The sequence below is a fragment of the Sebastes fasciatus genome, chromosome 3, assembly GCF_043250625.1.
Source record: "Sebastes fasciatus isolate fSebFas1 chromosome 3, fSebFas1.pri, whole genome shotgun sequence".
Classification (NCBI taxonomy): domain Eukaryota; kingdom Metazoa; phylum Chordata; class Actinopteri; order Perciformes; family Sebastidae; genus Sebastes; species Sebastes fasciatus.
The window spans coordinates 24,307,058-24,320,935 of NC_133797.1; the positions used below are offsets into that span (position 1 = coordinate 24,307,058).

General features: G+C 38.8%; 3 protein-coding genes across 4 annotated transcripts; all 3 read left to right on the top strand.

Annotated features, from left to right (window-relative positions):
* Nucleotides 1–1,076: 1,076 nt before the first annotated feature.
* Nucleotides 1,077–5,514, top strand: LOC141764480 (uncharacterized). Its single transcript, XM_074629755.1, has 4 exons — nucleotides 1,077–1,307; nucleotides 1,452–1,551; nucleotides 2,496–2,756; nucleotides 4,403–5,514. Exons 1-4 carry the CDS (start codon nucleotides 1,224–1,226, stop codon nucleotides 5,023–5,025), a joined length of 1,068 nt encoding a protein of 355 aa, XP_074485856.1. The 5' UTR covers nucleotides 1,077–1,223; the 3' UTR covers nucleotides 5,026–5,514.
* A 1,162-nt stretch (nucleotides 5,515–6,676) lies between these two features.
* LOC141764481 (uncharacterized) lies at nucleotides 6,677–10,719 on the top strand. 2 transcript variants are annotated; one of them, XM_074629758.1, is made up of 4 exons: nucleotides 6,677–6,901; nucleotides 7,046–7,145; nucleotides 7,965–8,231; nucleotides 8,346–10,719. In XM_074629758.1, the coding sequence occupies exons 2-4, from the start codon at nucleotides 7,049–7,051 to the stop codon at nucleotides 8,966–8,968; spliced, it is 987 nt and encodes a 328-aa protein (XP_074485859.1). In that variant the 5' UTR covers nucleotides 6,677–6,901; nucleotides 7,046–7,048; the 3' UTR covers nucleotides 8,969–10,719. The 2 variants fall into 2 exon arrangements, with proteins under 2 accessions (XP_074485859.1, XP_074485857.1); XM_074629756.1 differs by having other exon boundaries at nucleotides 6,679–6,901; nucleotides 7,962–8,231.
* LOC141764482 (uncharacterized) lies at nucleotides 10,588–13,587 on the top strand. Its single transcript, XM_074629759.1, has 3 exons — nucleotides 10,588–10,719; nucleotides 12,046–12,312; nucleotides 12,719–13,587. The coding sequence occupies exons 1-3, from the start codon at nucleotides 10,623–10,625 to the stop codon at nucleotides 13,339–13,341; spliced, it is 987 nt and encodes a 328-aa protein (XP_074485860.1). The 5' UTR covers nucleotides 10,588–10,622; the 3' UTR covers nucleotides 13,342–13,587.
* The last annotated feature ends 291 nt before the right edge of the window (nucleotides 13,588–13,878 follow it).

The window sequence follows — 13,878 nt, forward strand, 5'->3', positions numbered from 1 at the left end:
TGTTTTACAGACATAGGCAGAATAAAAACAGGTCAACAGAGCAGACAACAAAATCACACACATCCACAGACAGAGACCAAGACAAAATCCATGAGTAAAAGACTGTTATAATGAGCATTTATAAAAAGGCCAATTAGTAATCACAATTCAAGTACATTCAAAAGCCAAAGAAAAGAGGTGGGCCTTGAGCTGTGCTTTGAAAGACTCTGTAGAGGGAGCAGATCTGATGTGGAGAGGCAGAATAAGGAAATATAATCAATAACTGACTAATTTAATGATTGTCTTTATACTTTTATAATACATAATTGACATGCCAGATTCCATCAATCCGATTATAATGGCTGTTTAAAATGGATTGATTAATGTGTTATAAGTAAACATGAACACTATAAAAGTCTATAAGCGACGACAATTAAAGAAATAGTGAAGGCAAGGCAAGGCAAGGCAGCTTTATTTGTAGAGCACATTTCAGCAACAGGGAAATTAAAAGTGCTTTACATAAACATTCAAGAACATTGCGACAAAGTGCAAAAGAACATTAAGACATAATTAAAACATTAAAACATTAAAGATTAGAAAATAAAAACAAGCTAAAAATAAAAGCTAGGATAGAAGCTAAAATAGAGTATAACACAAGAGTAAAAGCTCTAGTGCAATATAAGATCATTATCTGGTTTAATAAAAGGCAGCAGCAAAACAGGAAGGTTTTAAGCTTTGATTTAAAAGATCTCAGAGTTGGAGTTGGTCCTGCAGGTTTCTGGGTTTTCCAAATATTTGGTGCATAAAAACTGAATGCTACTTCTTCTGCATGTTTAGTTCTGACTCTGGGGACACTAAGCAGACCTGATCCAGATGAACCTGAGAGGTCTGGATGGTTCAGAACATAGCAGAAGATCAGAAATGTATTTTGGCCCCTAAACCATTTAGTGCTTTGTAAACCAGCAGGAGTAGTTTGAAATCAATTTCTCTGAGAGACAGGGAGCCAGTGTAGAGACCTCAGAACTGGACTGGTATGATCCACTTTCTGGTCTTAGTGAGGACTCAGCAGGTTCTGAAGCTTTTATTTTGGTTTCAAAAGCACAACCGGAAGTTCCGGTACTACTGTTAGTGGCTAGCAGCTAAAGCAAGAAACGTTTTCTTCACATCCAAACGCTTATTTAACTTAACTCATTCGTCAGGAGGTATTAATTTAACACGTTGTTTGAACATATTGAGCATAAAAAATGAGAGAGAAGTTAATATCGCCAAGTCGTTTCAATAAACTGTCGGGAGACTACTTTTTACCTGAGGGAGAAATCACTGCTGAGGTTGGTCAACATGTCTGTTGTTAAACGTTAGCTAGCTCGGTTAGCTCAGTGTTACTCAGGAGGTTGAGATATTTACAGCTCATTTAACGCATTATTTCCACGTTGGACTAGATGGTGAATCTGTCGGGACTGTTGTTTTCATAGAAAATGCACCTGAGTGAGATGAGTCCAGAGGTAGATCACCATGAAGAAGAACACAGACCTGAAACACAACAGGAGCAGGATCACAGAGCAGCACCTACAGGTGAGTCTGACTGGAGTGGTGTTGTGTACAACTCTTACAGATTTATACTCAAGATAATCAAGACTTTGGTATTTCTTGTTGTTCAAACTCTACCAGGCATGATGTAGAATATGCTGTTTGAGCTTTAAACTGAAACACGATAAGCCTGGAACAAAACAGATAGTAATGCACACAGTGCACTTTCATAGACTAAGCTCCTGGAGTCACCCTGCACTATACTCATTTATAACAGTCTCTTCTGCACTATATTCACTTTTTTAATAGTCACAGCTGTTACCCTGCACTATATTCAGTTTTAACAGTTTTTCTTTATCTCCTTGTATTTTTATATCTGGTATATTTTTTTGTACTTTGTACTTTGCACTACCAATTTTTTTACTGCCTTTTTACTAACATGTTTTGCACTATGGAACTGTGATGCTGGAAACTTCAATTTCCCTCGGGATCATTAAAGTTACTATCTATCTATCTATCTATCTATCTATCTATCTATCTATATGGAACGACACAGGACTGGTGAAAAGGGTTGTCTGTGTCATTTGTGTTGCACCTGACTCCCCTCTGGGCATGATATACCTACATGTTATCGTGCACCTTGATGACCCGAGGAATGTGGTGTGCAGGGTGTCTACATTTTGTTCACTCCTCATACCTAAACCTAACCAATTAATCCAACCAACCAACCAACAAAGGCATTCAAGGCAATGAGATGGAAAGGTCCGATGATGTCATTCTGCATAATAATTAGCCATGTGCGTCTGTTTGTTGCAATGAGAGTGTGTATTTCCTGAACTGATGGGCTGGCTGAACTATGGGCAGTCGCTGTGGAGGTGTGCCTTTTCAGGTTTTCATACCTGCTGCTACCATTGGTGCAGCTTTATAAATGTTCCTTAAAAAACAATACCATATGTATATTACCTGTTTTTTTTTTCTTCTCTTTTTAGAAGAAACTTTAAGACGGGCCGAATCTGAACACAGCAGCTCCCATGAACAGCCTCAGGAAAAGCCGTCCGAGGAGCCAAAACAGGGGCCAAGCAGACACAAGAAGAGAGACTGTCCGACCTGCGGGAGAGTTTTCTCTAACAACACCGAACTGCAACGACACCTTGTGATTCACTCAGGCAAAAGACCTTTCAAGTGCTTCATATGTGGAAGAGGATTCACGCAGCGTGGAAACCTCAAAACACACATGAAAGTTCACAAAGGTCAGAGGCAATAAGAAGTTCCTTTCTCTTGAGAATGAGATGCTTGTGGAAATCATTGATCATGTGTTTTCATTGAATTCTTAAAGGTCTTATTGATAACATTTCTATGTAGACGAATAATTTTTAAAACATAATACATCCACAGAGGTTTTAGAAAGATACAGATTAAAAGTATGACTTTTCCCTAAGAAAATAATTATGATTGTGAATTAATAATTAAAACATTTTGGAGGGTCCAAAATTAATGTTTTGTTTAACTCTGTGGAAGATATCTGACGTTTGGTTCCCACTTCTAACAAGGCTTGTGAGCCAATAATATAACGACGTTGGTATCACGTGGTATCCCCGTGTCGTCAGCAATCAAGTTGCCAGTTAGTGTGGAAAAAACTGATAAATGGCTGAGTTTGACAGTAAGCGCTCGGCTTCACTCCGGTATCTATCCCAAGTGCGATAAAAGAAGGCTTCCTCTGCCATGCGTAGTCGCACTGACACCGGTGTCTCCATCAGGCTGCAGGATATGTGAATATTTACCATGGCAACAAGTGACAACTGACGTTAGCACATATTAACTATCTTAGCTTAATCGTCCGAACAACGATAACCCATAAAATTTGAATTTTGCAAATTTAAACAAAACCAACAACTACCAACAGCCATAGTCCTTGCAACCTTAACTAATGTGTTGTCACCGGTTAGATTATCAAAATGACAAAAATAAACGCTTCAATCCTTGAGGAGCTACGTTAGCATTAGTAACGGTTGTGTCCAGTTAGCATAATGTTATAGTTCCCTCAAACAATGTATAACGAAGATGCGCATCAGAGGGGATATAGAAGTGGGTGGCCGACTGGAAAATAAGTATGCCGTAAACCTGCGTATAGAAACAAAGTAACCTAAATCTATAGCTAATGTAATCCTGTGGCGACATGTTGGAAAATGACTTCATTACCACGAAAGATTTATCACTTGACATGATGGTCTGTCTGAATCATTCCATTCACCATCAAATATGCAGGTTGTACAACGAACTGGCAACCACTTGTTGTGAAGTGAATGCAATTGAACAGATGAGGGAGAGTGTGACTTCTAGTGGCTGGATGTTATACTGTAAATTTTATCAATACTACCTTTAATTTCTACTAAACTTATTTGTATCTTAATTGTTTTTTCTCCTATTAAATTACAGATAAATTATGTAGATCTGATCTCGTACTTCCACTGAAGTCTTCTTATGTTACAAAGTGTTGTCTTTGATTTATGTGCAGAAATTTTAATTGATTAATGTTGTGGAACTTGTGTTAGCTATGCCCTAAAGGAGGGACACACCAAGTGACACAGCGAAATACTAATCTCAGTTGCTAAAGGGACAAATGTTCATTTTTTCAAAAGATAAATTTGCACCATTTACTCCTTTCTCATAACTGTCTGCCAGTGGTAATTTAATAAAAGTGATGGTGCAACACGGCCTAAAAGCAAAAAATGTACGTGGGTAGACTTTGCCTACTCAAGCAAACACACTGATTGAAGTAATTCCATTGATATGAATTGATTTCACAGTGAAATATTAATCTTTTAAATGTTGGTGTGACTGTGCCTTAAAAATGCAGAACTGTAAATGACTGTAAATGTCTTTGTTTTTCTCACAGGAGAGTTACCAAATTGGACATTACTTCAAGAGAAGAATCCGCCTAAAGAATCTCCTGTGATGGTTCATGTGTGTGGAGAGTGTGGCATGGACTTCCCTCAGAAACAACAGCTGGAGGAACACCGCCACAGCCATAAAAAGCCTTACGCATGTCCTGACTGTAGCAAGACATTCAAAAACGAACAGTATTTTGAAATGCATAAGCGCATTCACTCGGGAGATTCAAATTTCCTCTGTTCAGAGTGTGGAAAGAATTATGCCTCGGCAGATTCGCTTAAACAACACAAGTTGACACACACTGGAGAGAAGAATTTCCACTGTGATCAGTGCGGGAGGGCATTTTCAAAATCCTACAACCTCAACATACACCTCAAGACTCATACCGGAGAGCGGCCTCACCTCTGCTCAATCTGCGGTAAAAGTTACTCCAAAGCATCTATTCTGAAAGTTCACCTGCGAGTTCACACCGGGGAGAAACCGTATACCTGTGAGAAGTGTGGCAAGTGCTTCTATTACTCTCAAGGTTATCAAGCGCATCTGAAGATTCACGACAAGAAGCCAAAACCTCCAACAAAACCGTTGGGTAGACCAAAACAACAGCCGATAGTGGTAAAAATTCAATAATGTCACCTAGGAATTCACAATAGTCTGAGAGGGTATAAACTGGAAAAGTAAATCTATTACAGTTTGCCCATGTGTGAAATAAAATGTCTTTCAAGTGACTGAAGTGATCAAGCAATATGATAGTTATCACATGTAGCATATGGTGTAGTCAACTTTTTTTCTGTCATGCCCCTCTTCGGAAGCAATTATCACATTTTATTGAAATAACCTTATCAAGAACATGAACCGCATGTTTTTTCCCTAACATGTTGATAACCTTGTTAACGACACAGCGATCTTATTTTGCATCTTCAATGCAGGAAAAGCACATGTGGATGTAATAACATTTATTATGGCTCTGTTCCAGCAATTATTTTAACACAATGCAGCAGATAATAATGCCATTAATTACACCTGTATTTGACAACTCAAAGTGTCTGCTGTGTCACATTTTTCCCTGATCATGTGTGCCTCCTGCTCATCAAAAAATAAATAGTTTGGAACTGTCCAGCTTGTTTTATTGTTTTTTGACCCAAAAGGGTAAGTTGTCATTAACCTTTTACCCACCAGAGGATTACTTTTTACTCCAACCACAACGGAATATGTTCACGTAACAGTAGAAATACAATGGTCTAAAAATACAAGTAAAAGTTCTGAATTAAAAATGTTACTGAAGTGGAAGTATAGAAGTATTATCAGCTACTTAAAGTAAGTAGAAGTACTCATAAGGCCGAATGGCTCCGTTCAAAGTGTTATAGAATATTATATTATTCTCCTTTTATCATTAACAAATACACCTAAGAGTATTTTAGTGTTGCAGTTCCTCAAAGAGTATTTTAGTGTTGCCGTTCCTCAAAGTGGAGATTAGTAGTATAATATTGCATCATATATAAGCATATATGTTTTTTATATATTTAAAAAAAAACATAACTAACTATACGTGTCAGATAAATGTAGTGCAGTAAAAGGTACAATATTTCCAAGTTAAGTACAAGTATGTCAAAATTGTACTTAAGTACAATACTTGGGCGAATGTGCTTAGTTACTTTCCAGCACTCAGTCTGGATATTATCATTAAACTGACGGTATATGTAGAATGAGTACTTGTACTTTTGATAATTGCACTTTGCTTATAGTTTTACTAATGTTACTGTTTACTTTTATGTGTTTGCAAAAGCTGTATCAACTGATCTTCATCATTAATTGGGAGATTTATACTATACTTTATACTTTTATAATAGATAGATAGATAGTAACTTTATTGATCCCGAGGGAAATTCAAGTTTCCAGCATCACAGTTCCATAGTGCAAAACATGTTAGTAAAAAGGCAGTAAAAAAGTTAGTAGTGCAAATTACAAAGTACAAAAAAATATACCAGATATAAAAATACAAGGAGATGAGGAAAACTGTTATAACTGAATATAGTGCAGGGTAACAGCTGTGATACACGACTATTAAAAAAGTGAATATAGTGCAGAAGAGACTGTTAAAGATGAATATAGTGCAGGGGGACTCCAATATATAATTTGCATGCCAGATTTAATTAGTCCGATCATAATAGCTGTTTCAAATGGATTGATTTTATTAATGGATTATAATGAAACACCATAAAAGTCTATAAGATACTGCAATTTAATTATGTTATATTAGTGGGGCTTTTATTTTGGTTTCAAAAGCACAACCGGAAGTTCCGGTACTGCTGTTAGTGTCTAACAGCTAAAGCTAGAAACGTTTTCTTCACATCCAAACGCTTCTTTAACTTAACTCATTAGTTAGGTGGCATTAATATGACACCTTGGTTGAACGTATTGAGCATGAAAGGTAGAAATATCGCTAAGTCGTTTCAATAAACTGTCGGGAGACTACTTTTTACCTGAGGGAGAAATCATTGCTGAGGTTGGTCAACATGTCTGTTGTTAAACGTTAGCTAGCTCGGTTAGCTCAGTGTTACACAGGAGGTTGAGATATTTACAGCTAATTTAACGTTTTATTTTCACGTTGGACTCGATGGTGAATCTGTCGGGACTGTTGTTTTCATAGAAAATGCACCTGAGTGAGATGAGTCCAGAGGTAGACCACCATGAAGAACAACACAGACCTGAAACACAACAGGAGCAGGATCACAGAGCAGCACCTACAGGTGAGTCTGACTGGAGTGGTGTTGTGTACAACTCTTACAGATTTATACTCAAGATAATCAAGACTTTGGTCTTTCTTGTTGTTCAAACTCTACCAGGCATGATGTAGAATATGCTGTTTGAGCTTTAAACTAAAATCTTTATTTAGTTTCAAAGGACCTCAGGAAGGAGTGAGGAAACTCACAGACAATAAGCCTGGAACAAAACATGGTAGAAGACATGCAGCTCTCGTTCCGTGTCCATCTTGTCGGCATATAGTGGGACATAACACCTCTGCAATTGGACTTGTGACAAGCCTTCCAGTTCTCGCTCCCACCGGAGCCATGAATCCCTGAGTCCCGGTGGTTGAAGTGGGTCATCCCAATCCCTTTTGGCTTGCCACAGATCTTGGACGATCACTTTGGCTCTGGTGGTGTAAGGGAGCAGATAACCCAAAGGATCATACTGGCTGGCGAGGACCCGGTAGATGGAGCGCGCAGCGTAGGCTTCTCGGCAGATGAGGCCACTCAATGCTTGTAACTGAGGGTGTCAGGGAGACAACTCCATTGTAGACCCAAGGTGGGTTCTTGAGGACTGCTTGCTGGTTGAGAGAGCCATAGCTCACTGCTGGTAGGTTTGGTATGAAGTTGCAGGTGCTGTACCACCTCAGCTCTATTGCTGGCCCACTGTCTGATTTCAAAGACGCCTTTAGCCATCACTGTGTGTGGCTTGTCCAGGAGAGTTCGGGTCTGCGCCATGGAGGGCAGCCTCTGAAGGCATAGAATTTATTAAATGTTCCTTAGAAAATATTACGATATGTTTTTTTTTTCACTTTTTAGAAGAAACTTTAAGACGGCCAGAATCTGAACACAGCAGCGCCGATGAACAGCCTCAGGAAAAGACGTCCAAGGAGCCAAACCAATGCCAGGGGCCTCGCAGACTCAAGAAGAACTACGACTGTCCGACCTGCGGGAGAGTTTTCTCTAACAACACCGCTCTGCAACGACACCTTGTGATTCACTCAGGGAAAAGACCTTTTAAGTGCTTCATATGTGGAAGAGGATTTACGCAGCGTGGAAACCTCAAAACACACATGAAAGTTCACAAAGGTCAGAGGCAACAAGAAGCTCTTTTGTCTTTAATTCAATGTTGTTGTTTTTTTAATAAAAAATGCAGAACTGTTTGAAAATAAACGACTATAAATGTCTTTGTTTTTCTCACAGGAGAGTTACCAAATTGGACATTAATTCAAGAGAAGAATCCGCCTAAAGAATCTCCTGTAATGGTTCATGTGTGTGGAGAGTGTGGCATGGACTTTCCTCAGAAACAACAGCTGGAGGAACACCGAGAGAGCCACAAAAAGCCTTACGCGTGTCCTGACTGTGGCAAGACATTCAAAAATGAACATTATTTTAAAATGCATACACGCATTCACTCAGGAGATTCACCTTTCCTCTGTTCAGAGTGTGGAAAGAGTTGCGTCACAGCGGCTGCACTTAAACAACACCAATTGATACACACTGGAGAAAAGAATTTCCACTGTGATCAGTGCGGGAGGGCATTTTCACAATCCTCCAACCTCAACTTGCACCTCAAGACTCACACCGGAGAGCGGCCTCACCTCTGCTCAATCTGCGGTAAAAGTTACTCAAAAGCTTCTGTTCTGAAAGTTCACCTGCGAGTTCACACCGGGGAGAAACCGTATACCTGTGAGAAATGTGGCAAGCGCTTCTATTACGATCAAGGTTATCGAAAGCATCTAAAGATTCACGACAAGAAGCCAAAACCTCAAACAAAACCATTGGGTAGACCAAAACAACAGCCGTTAGTGGTAAATAATCAATAATATCACCTGGGAATTCACAATAGTCTGAGAGGGTATAAACTGGAAAAGTAAATATATTACAGTTTGCCCATGTATGAAATAAAATATCTTTCAAGTGACTGAAGTGATTGTTCAAGCAATATGATAGGATAACAGTGTACTTCTATCAATTTATTTTTGTATACAAATTGTGTTGCTCAAATTATTTCTGCCTTGCCCCTCTGCGGAAGTAAAAAAATGTGAATTATAATGTTGATAGCCTTGTTAACATCAGGGTGCTTTTGCTTCTTTATAGAAGACATTTTGCATCGTCATTGCAGGAAAAGCACATGTGGATGTGATAACATTTATTATGGCTCTGTTCCAGCAATTACTGTAACGCAATGCAGCAGATAATAATGCCATTAATTACACCTGTATTTGACAACTCAAAGTGTCTGCTGTGCAAAAAAATGTTTTCCCTTATCATGTGTGCCTCCTGCTCCTTTGTTTGGGATCGAATGATTTAGTCTTTTAATTCATAATTAATTGAAAAGACAGAATAAGGAAATATCATCATTGATTGGGATTGCATCATATATAAGCATATATATTTTATATATTTAAAAAAACATAACTATAAGTGTCAGATAAATGTAGTGAAGTAAAAAGTACAATATTTCCAAGTGAAGTACAAGTATGTCAAAATTGTACTTAAGTACAGTACTTGGGTGAATGTGCTTAGTTACTTTCCACCACTCAGTCTGGATATTATCATTAAACTGACAGTATATTTAGAATGAGTACTTTTGATAATTGCACTGTTCTTATACTTTTACTAATGTTACTGTTTACTTTTATGTGTTTGCAAAAGCTGTATCAACTGATTTTGGTCACTTAGAGGCAGAAAAACAAACTGTTAACACAACATTGACATATTATCACTATTAATTCATTATTTACTGTGCAGAAAGAAAAAGTAAATATAAGAGATTTAATAATTCTCTTTATACTTTTATAATATATCATTTGCATGCCAGATTTAATCAGGACTATCATAATAGCTGTTTTAAATTGATTGATTTATTAATGGATTATAATGAAACATCATAAAAGTCTATAAGATACTACAATGAAATATGTTATATTAGTGGGGCTTTTATTTTGGTTTCAAAAGCACAACCGGAAGTTCCGACATTGCTGTTATTGGCTAGCAGCTAAAGCTAGAAACGTTATCTTCAGATCCAAATGCTAATTTAACTTAACTCATTAGTTAGGGGGCATTAATTTAACACATTGTTTGAACGTATTAACGTATTATAATCACGTTGGACTCGATGGTGAATCTGTGGGGACTGTTATTTGTCATTGTTGACTTGTGACAGCTTAGAGGGGAGGCTAATGGACTAGCTAGCTGGCTAATAACAAGTTTCCTCAAAGACGGTGGTCATCCTAGCTGAGATATCTCATCTAGAGGTCAAATACTGTTGTCTGTGCTGCAACTCTGGTTCATTAAATGAAACCCTATAATTAGACACGTGGTGATAATTTAAAACCTCATGATCACAGGATCAGGAGCACTTTAAAGAGAGCTGTCCAGCAGAGCAGCCCTCCTGGCCTTCTGGGACTTCCTCTGTATCACCATCCTCTGACCTCTGACCTCACACCCCTCCCACACAACACCACATCAGAGACAATGCACCTGAGCAACAAGATGGGTCCAGAGGTAAATCACCATGAAGAACTCAGACCTGAAACACAACAGGACCAGGATCACAGAACAGCACCTACAGGTGAGTTTGACTTTAGTGGTACAGTATTATGTTTTTTCGTGAACACATCCCAGCCAACATTTGTATGTGGGGCCCATGTGGGTAGTAAATGGGCTGAAAAATTGGCCCTATATGGGATTGTTCGTGGGTTCAATAATGGCCCCATGCCAATTGCCCTTGTGGGTTTCATGCAGGAGTACACTGGGTGTTATATGGGCCCAATCTGGGCAACATAAACCAAAACCCATCTCGGCCCCAGGTTTAAGTTCTATGTGGGAACTACATGGGAACTCCATGGGCTGAAATATGGGTTGTAAGTTGGTTTGTCCACAGTTTTCATGGTGGCCCAATGCACTAATTTCCCAGTAGTGACCCAACTAGGAACCACACGGGTAGGGACCAACTTAGTTGACCCAAGTGGGCCCCATTTGTGTTGCCCATTCTGAGCCCATGCACTAATTTCCCATTAGTGACCCACCTAGAACCCACATCGATAGCCATGTTGGCTGGGATATAACACTTACAGATTTACAATCAAGACTTTGGTCTTTCATGTTGTTCAAATTCTACCAGTTATGATGTAGAATATTTATTGGTCAAATTTAAACAGGAATTAAATTCCATTATATAATATAAATAGTATATAAACATAGAATTGAGTTGAATAGATCGGCCCCATTGTTACGATACCCATTCCAGCTATTTGAGTCAGTATCGGCCCGATGTCCAATCCGATATCGGTGCATCGATAAATAATTTAGAGAAAATAATATGGAATAAACTCAAGGTACATGATTTTATTTCAGTGCAGATCACGTTTGTATTGTAGTTTTATTAGAAAAGGTGCAGTAAAAATATTAACAGTAGGGGTGTCCCAGAGTAAGAAATGTACATAGTTGAATCTGATTGGTCAAGTCTTCGTCAAGTGATCATCGAATCATGTTTTTGCTTTCTCATGCCCTGTTTAAGCTTTATGTATCGATACAGAAATAGCAAAAAACAATAAAAAAAATTGCGGAGATACACGTGACTATCGCTTAGCTGCCCTGTTTGTTGTGTGTAGGTGCGGCACTGTCCAGAGTACTGAAACAAAGCGGAGGAGATCGATAAACAGACAGAACATGGTTTCTTAGCCTGCTTGCTTTTCGTGGTTGTAAACAGATCTTTTGGCTGTAATTATACCCCCCCTCCATTATAGCCAATCCAGAGATAGAAAGGAAACGACAGGGAACAGAGAGAGAGAGAGAGAGAGAGACTGTCTGCAGTTTTGTGACACTACTATTGGAGCAGCTTTATCCTTGAAAACATTACCATATGTTAACTACCTTTCCCTTTTTTTTATTTTAGAAGAAACTTTAATACGGCCAGAATCTGAACATAGCAGCTCCCATGAACAGCCTCAGGAAAAGACGTCAAAGGAGCCAAACCAATGCCAGGGGTCTCGCAGACTCAAGAAGAAAGACTGTCCGACCTGCGGGAGAGTTTTCTCTAACAACACCGCTCTGCACCGACACCTTGTGATTCACTCAGGGAAAAGACCTTTCAAGTGCTTCATATGTGGAAGAGGATTCACGCAGCGTGGAAACCTCAAAACACACATGAAAGTTCACAAAGGTCAGAGGCAACAAGAAGTTCCTTTGTCTTTAATTCAATGCTTGTTTTTTATGAGATGCTTGTGGAAAGCCCTGGTCATGTGTTTTTCAGTGGAATCTTAATTTATTCATCTTAACTTGTAGCTTTCACTAAAGTCTTCTTATGCTACAAAGTGTTGTTTTTGATTTATGTGTAGAAATTATAATTGGTTAATGTTGTGGAGTTTGTGTATGCTATACCCTGAAGGCCCGGTCACACCAAAAAAGTGGCACAGTGCCCACTCAAGCAAATTCACTAATTGCAGTGATTCTATTGATATGAATTGATTTCACAGTGAAATATCAATATTTTAAATGCTGGTGTGACTGTGCTTTAACAAGAACTGTCTGAAAATAAATGATGATAAATGTTTTTGTTTTTCTCACAGGCGAGTTACCAAATTGGACATTAGTTCAAGAGAAGAGTCCGCCTAAAGAATCTCCTGTAATGGTTCATGTGTGTGGAAAATGTGGCATGGACTTCCCTCAGAAACAACAGCTGGAGGAACACCGAGAGAGCCACAAAAAGCCTTACGCCTGTCCTGACTGTGGCAAGACATTCAAACACGAACAGTATTTTGAAATGCATAAGCGCATTCACTCAGGAGATTCACCTTTCCTCTGTTCAGGGTGCGGAAAGAGTTGCGTCACAGCAGCTGCGCTTAAACAACACCAATTGATACACACTGGAGAAAAGAATTTCCACTGTGATCAGTGCGGGAGGGCATTTTCACAATCCTCCAACCTCAACTTGCACCTCAAGACTCACACCGGAGAGCGGCCTCACCTCTGCTCAATCTGCGGTAAAAGTTACTCAAAAGCATCTATTCTGAAAGTTCACCTGCGAGTTCACACCGGGGAGAAACCGTATACTTGTGAGAAATGTGGCAAGTGCTTCTATTACTCCCAAGGTTATCGAGCGCATCAGAAGATTCACGACAAGAAGCCAAAACCTCCAACAAAACCTTTGGGTAGACCAAAACAACAGCCGTTAGTGGTAAATAATCAATAATGTCACAAGAATAATAATGCTCCTCTGTTTGGGAACCAATGATTTAGTCTTTGAACATTAGTCATCATCCATCTATCACTGCTCAATATCTTATCTGGTTCTAAGTCTCAGTAAGCAGCCCAGATGATTGTTATTCTTTAGCCATGTCGTCCAGTTCCTCCAGAGGGATTCTGAGGCATCCTCTAGTCTTACCAGTCCAACATGCCTCGAAAACCTGCTTTCAAAAAATAAAAAGTTTGGAACTTTCCTGCTTGTTTTACTGTTATGACCCAAAAGTGTATGTTGTCAGTTTACCTTTTCCCCACCAAAGGAATAATATATAAGCACACTAATTACTCAGATTCTTTACTTAAGTAGAAATACAATGTTTAAAATACTCCATTACAAGTAAAAGTTTTGAATTCAAAATGTTGCTTTAGCAAAAGTACAGAAGTAGTATCAGCAAAATTCTCAATGTAGTGCAGTAAAAAATACAATATTTGCCAGTATGTCAAAATTGTACAGTACTTGAGTACATGTACTTAGTTACTTTCCACC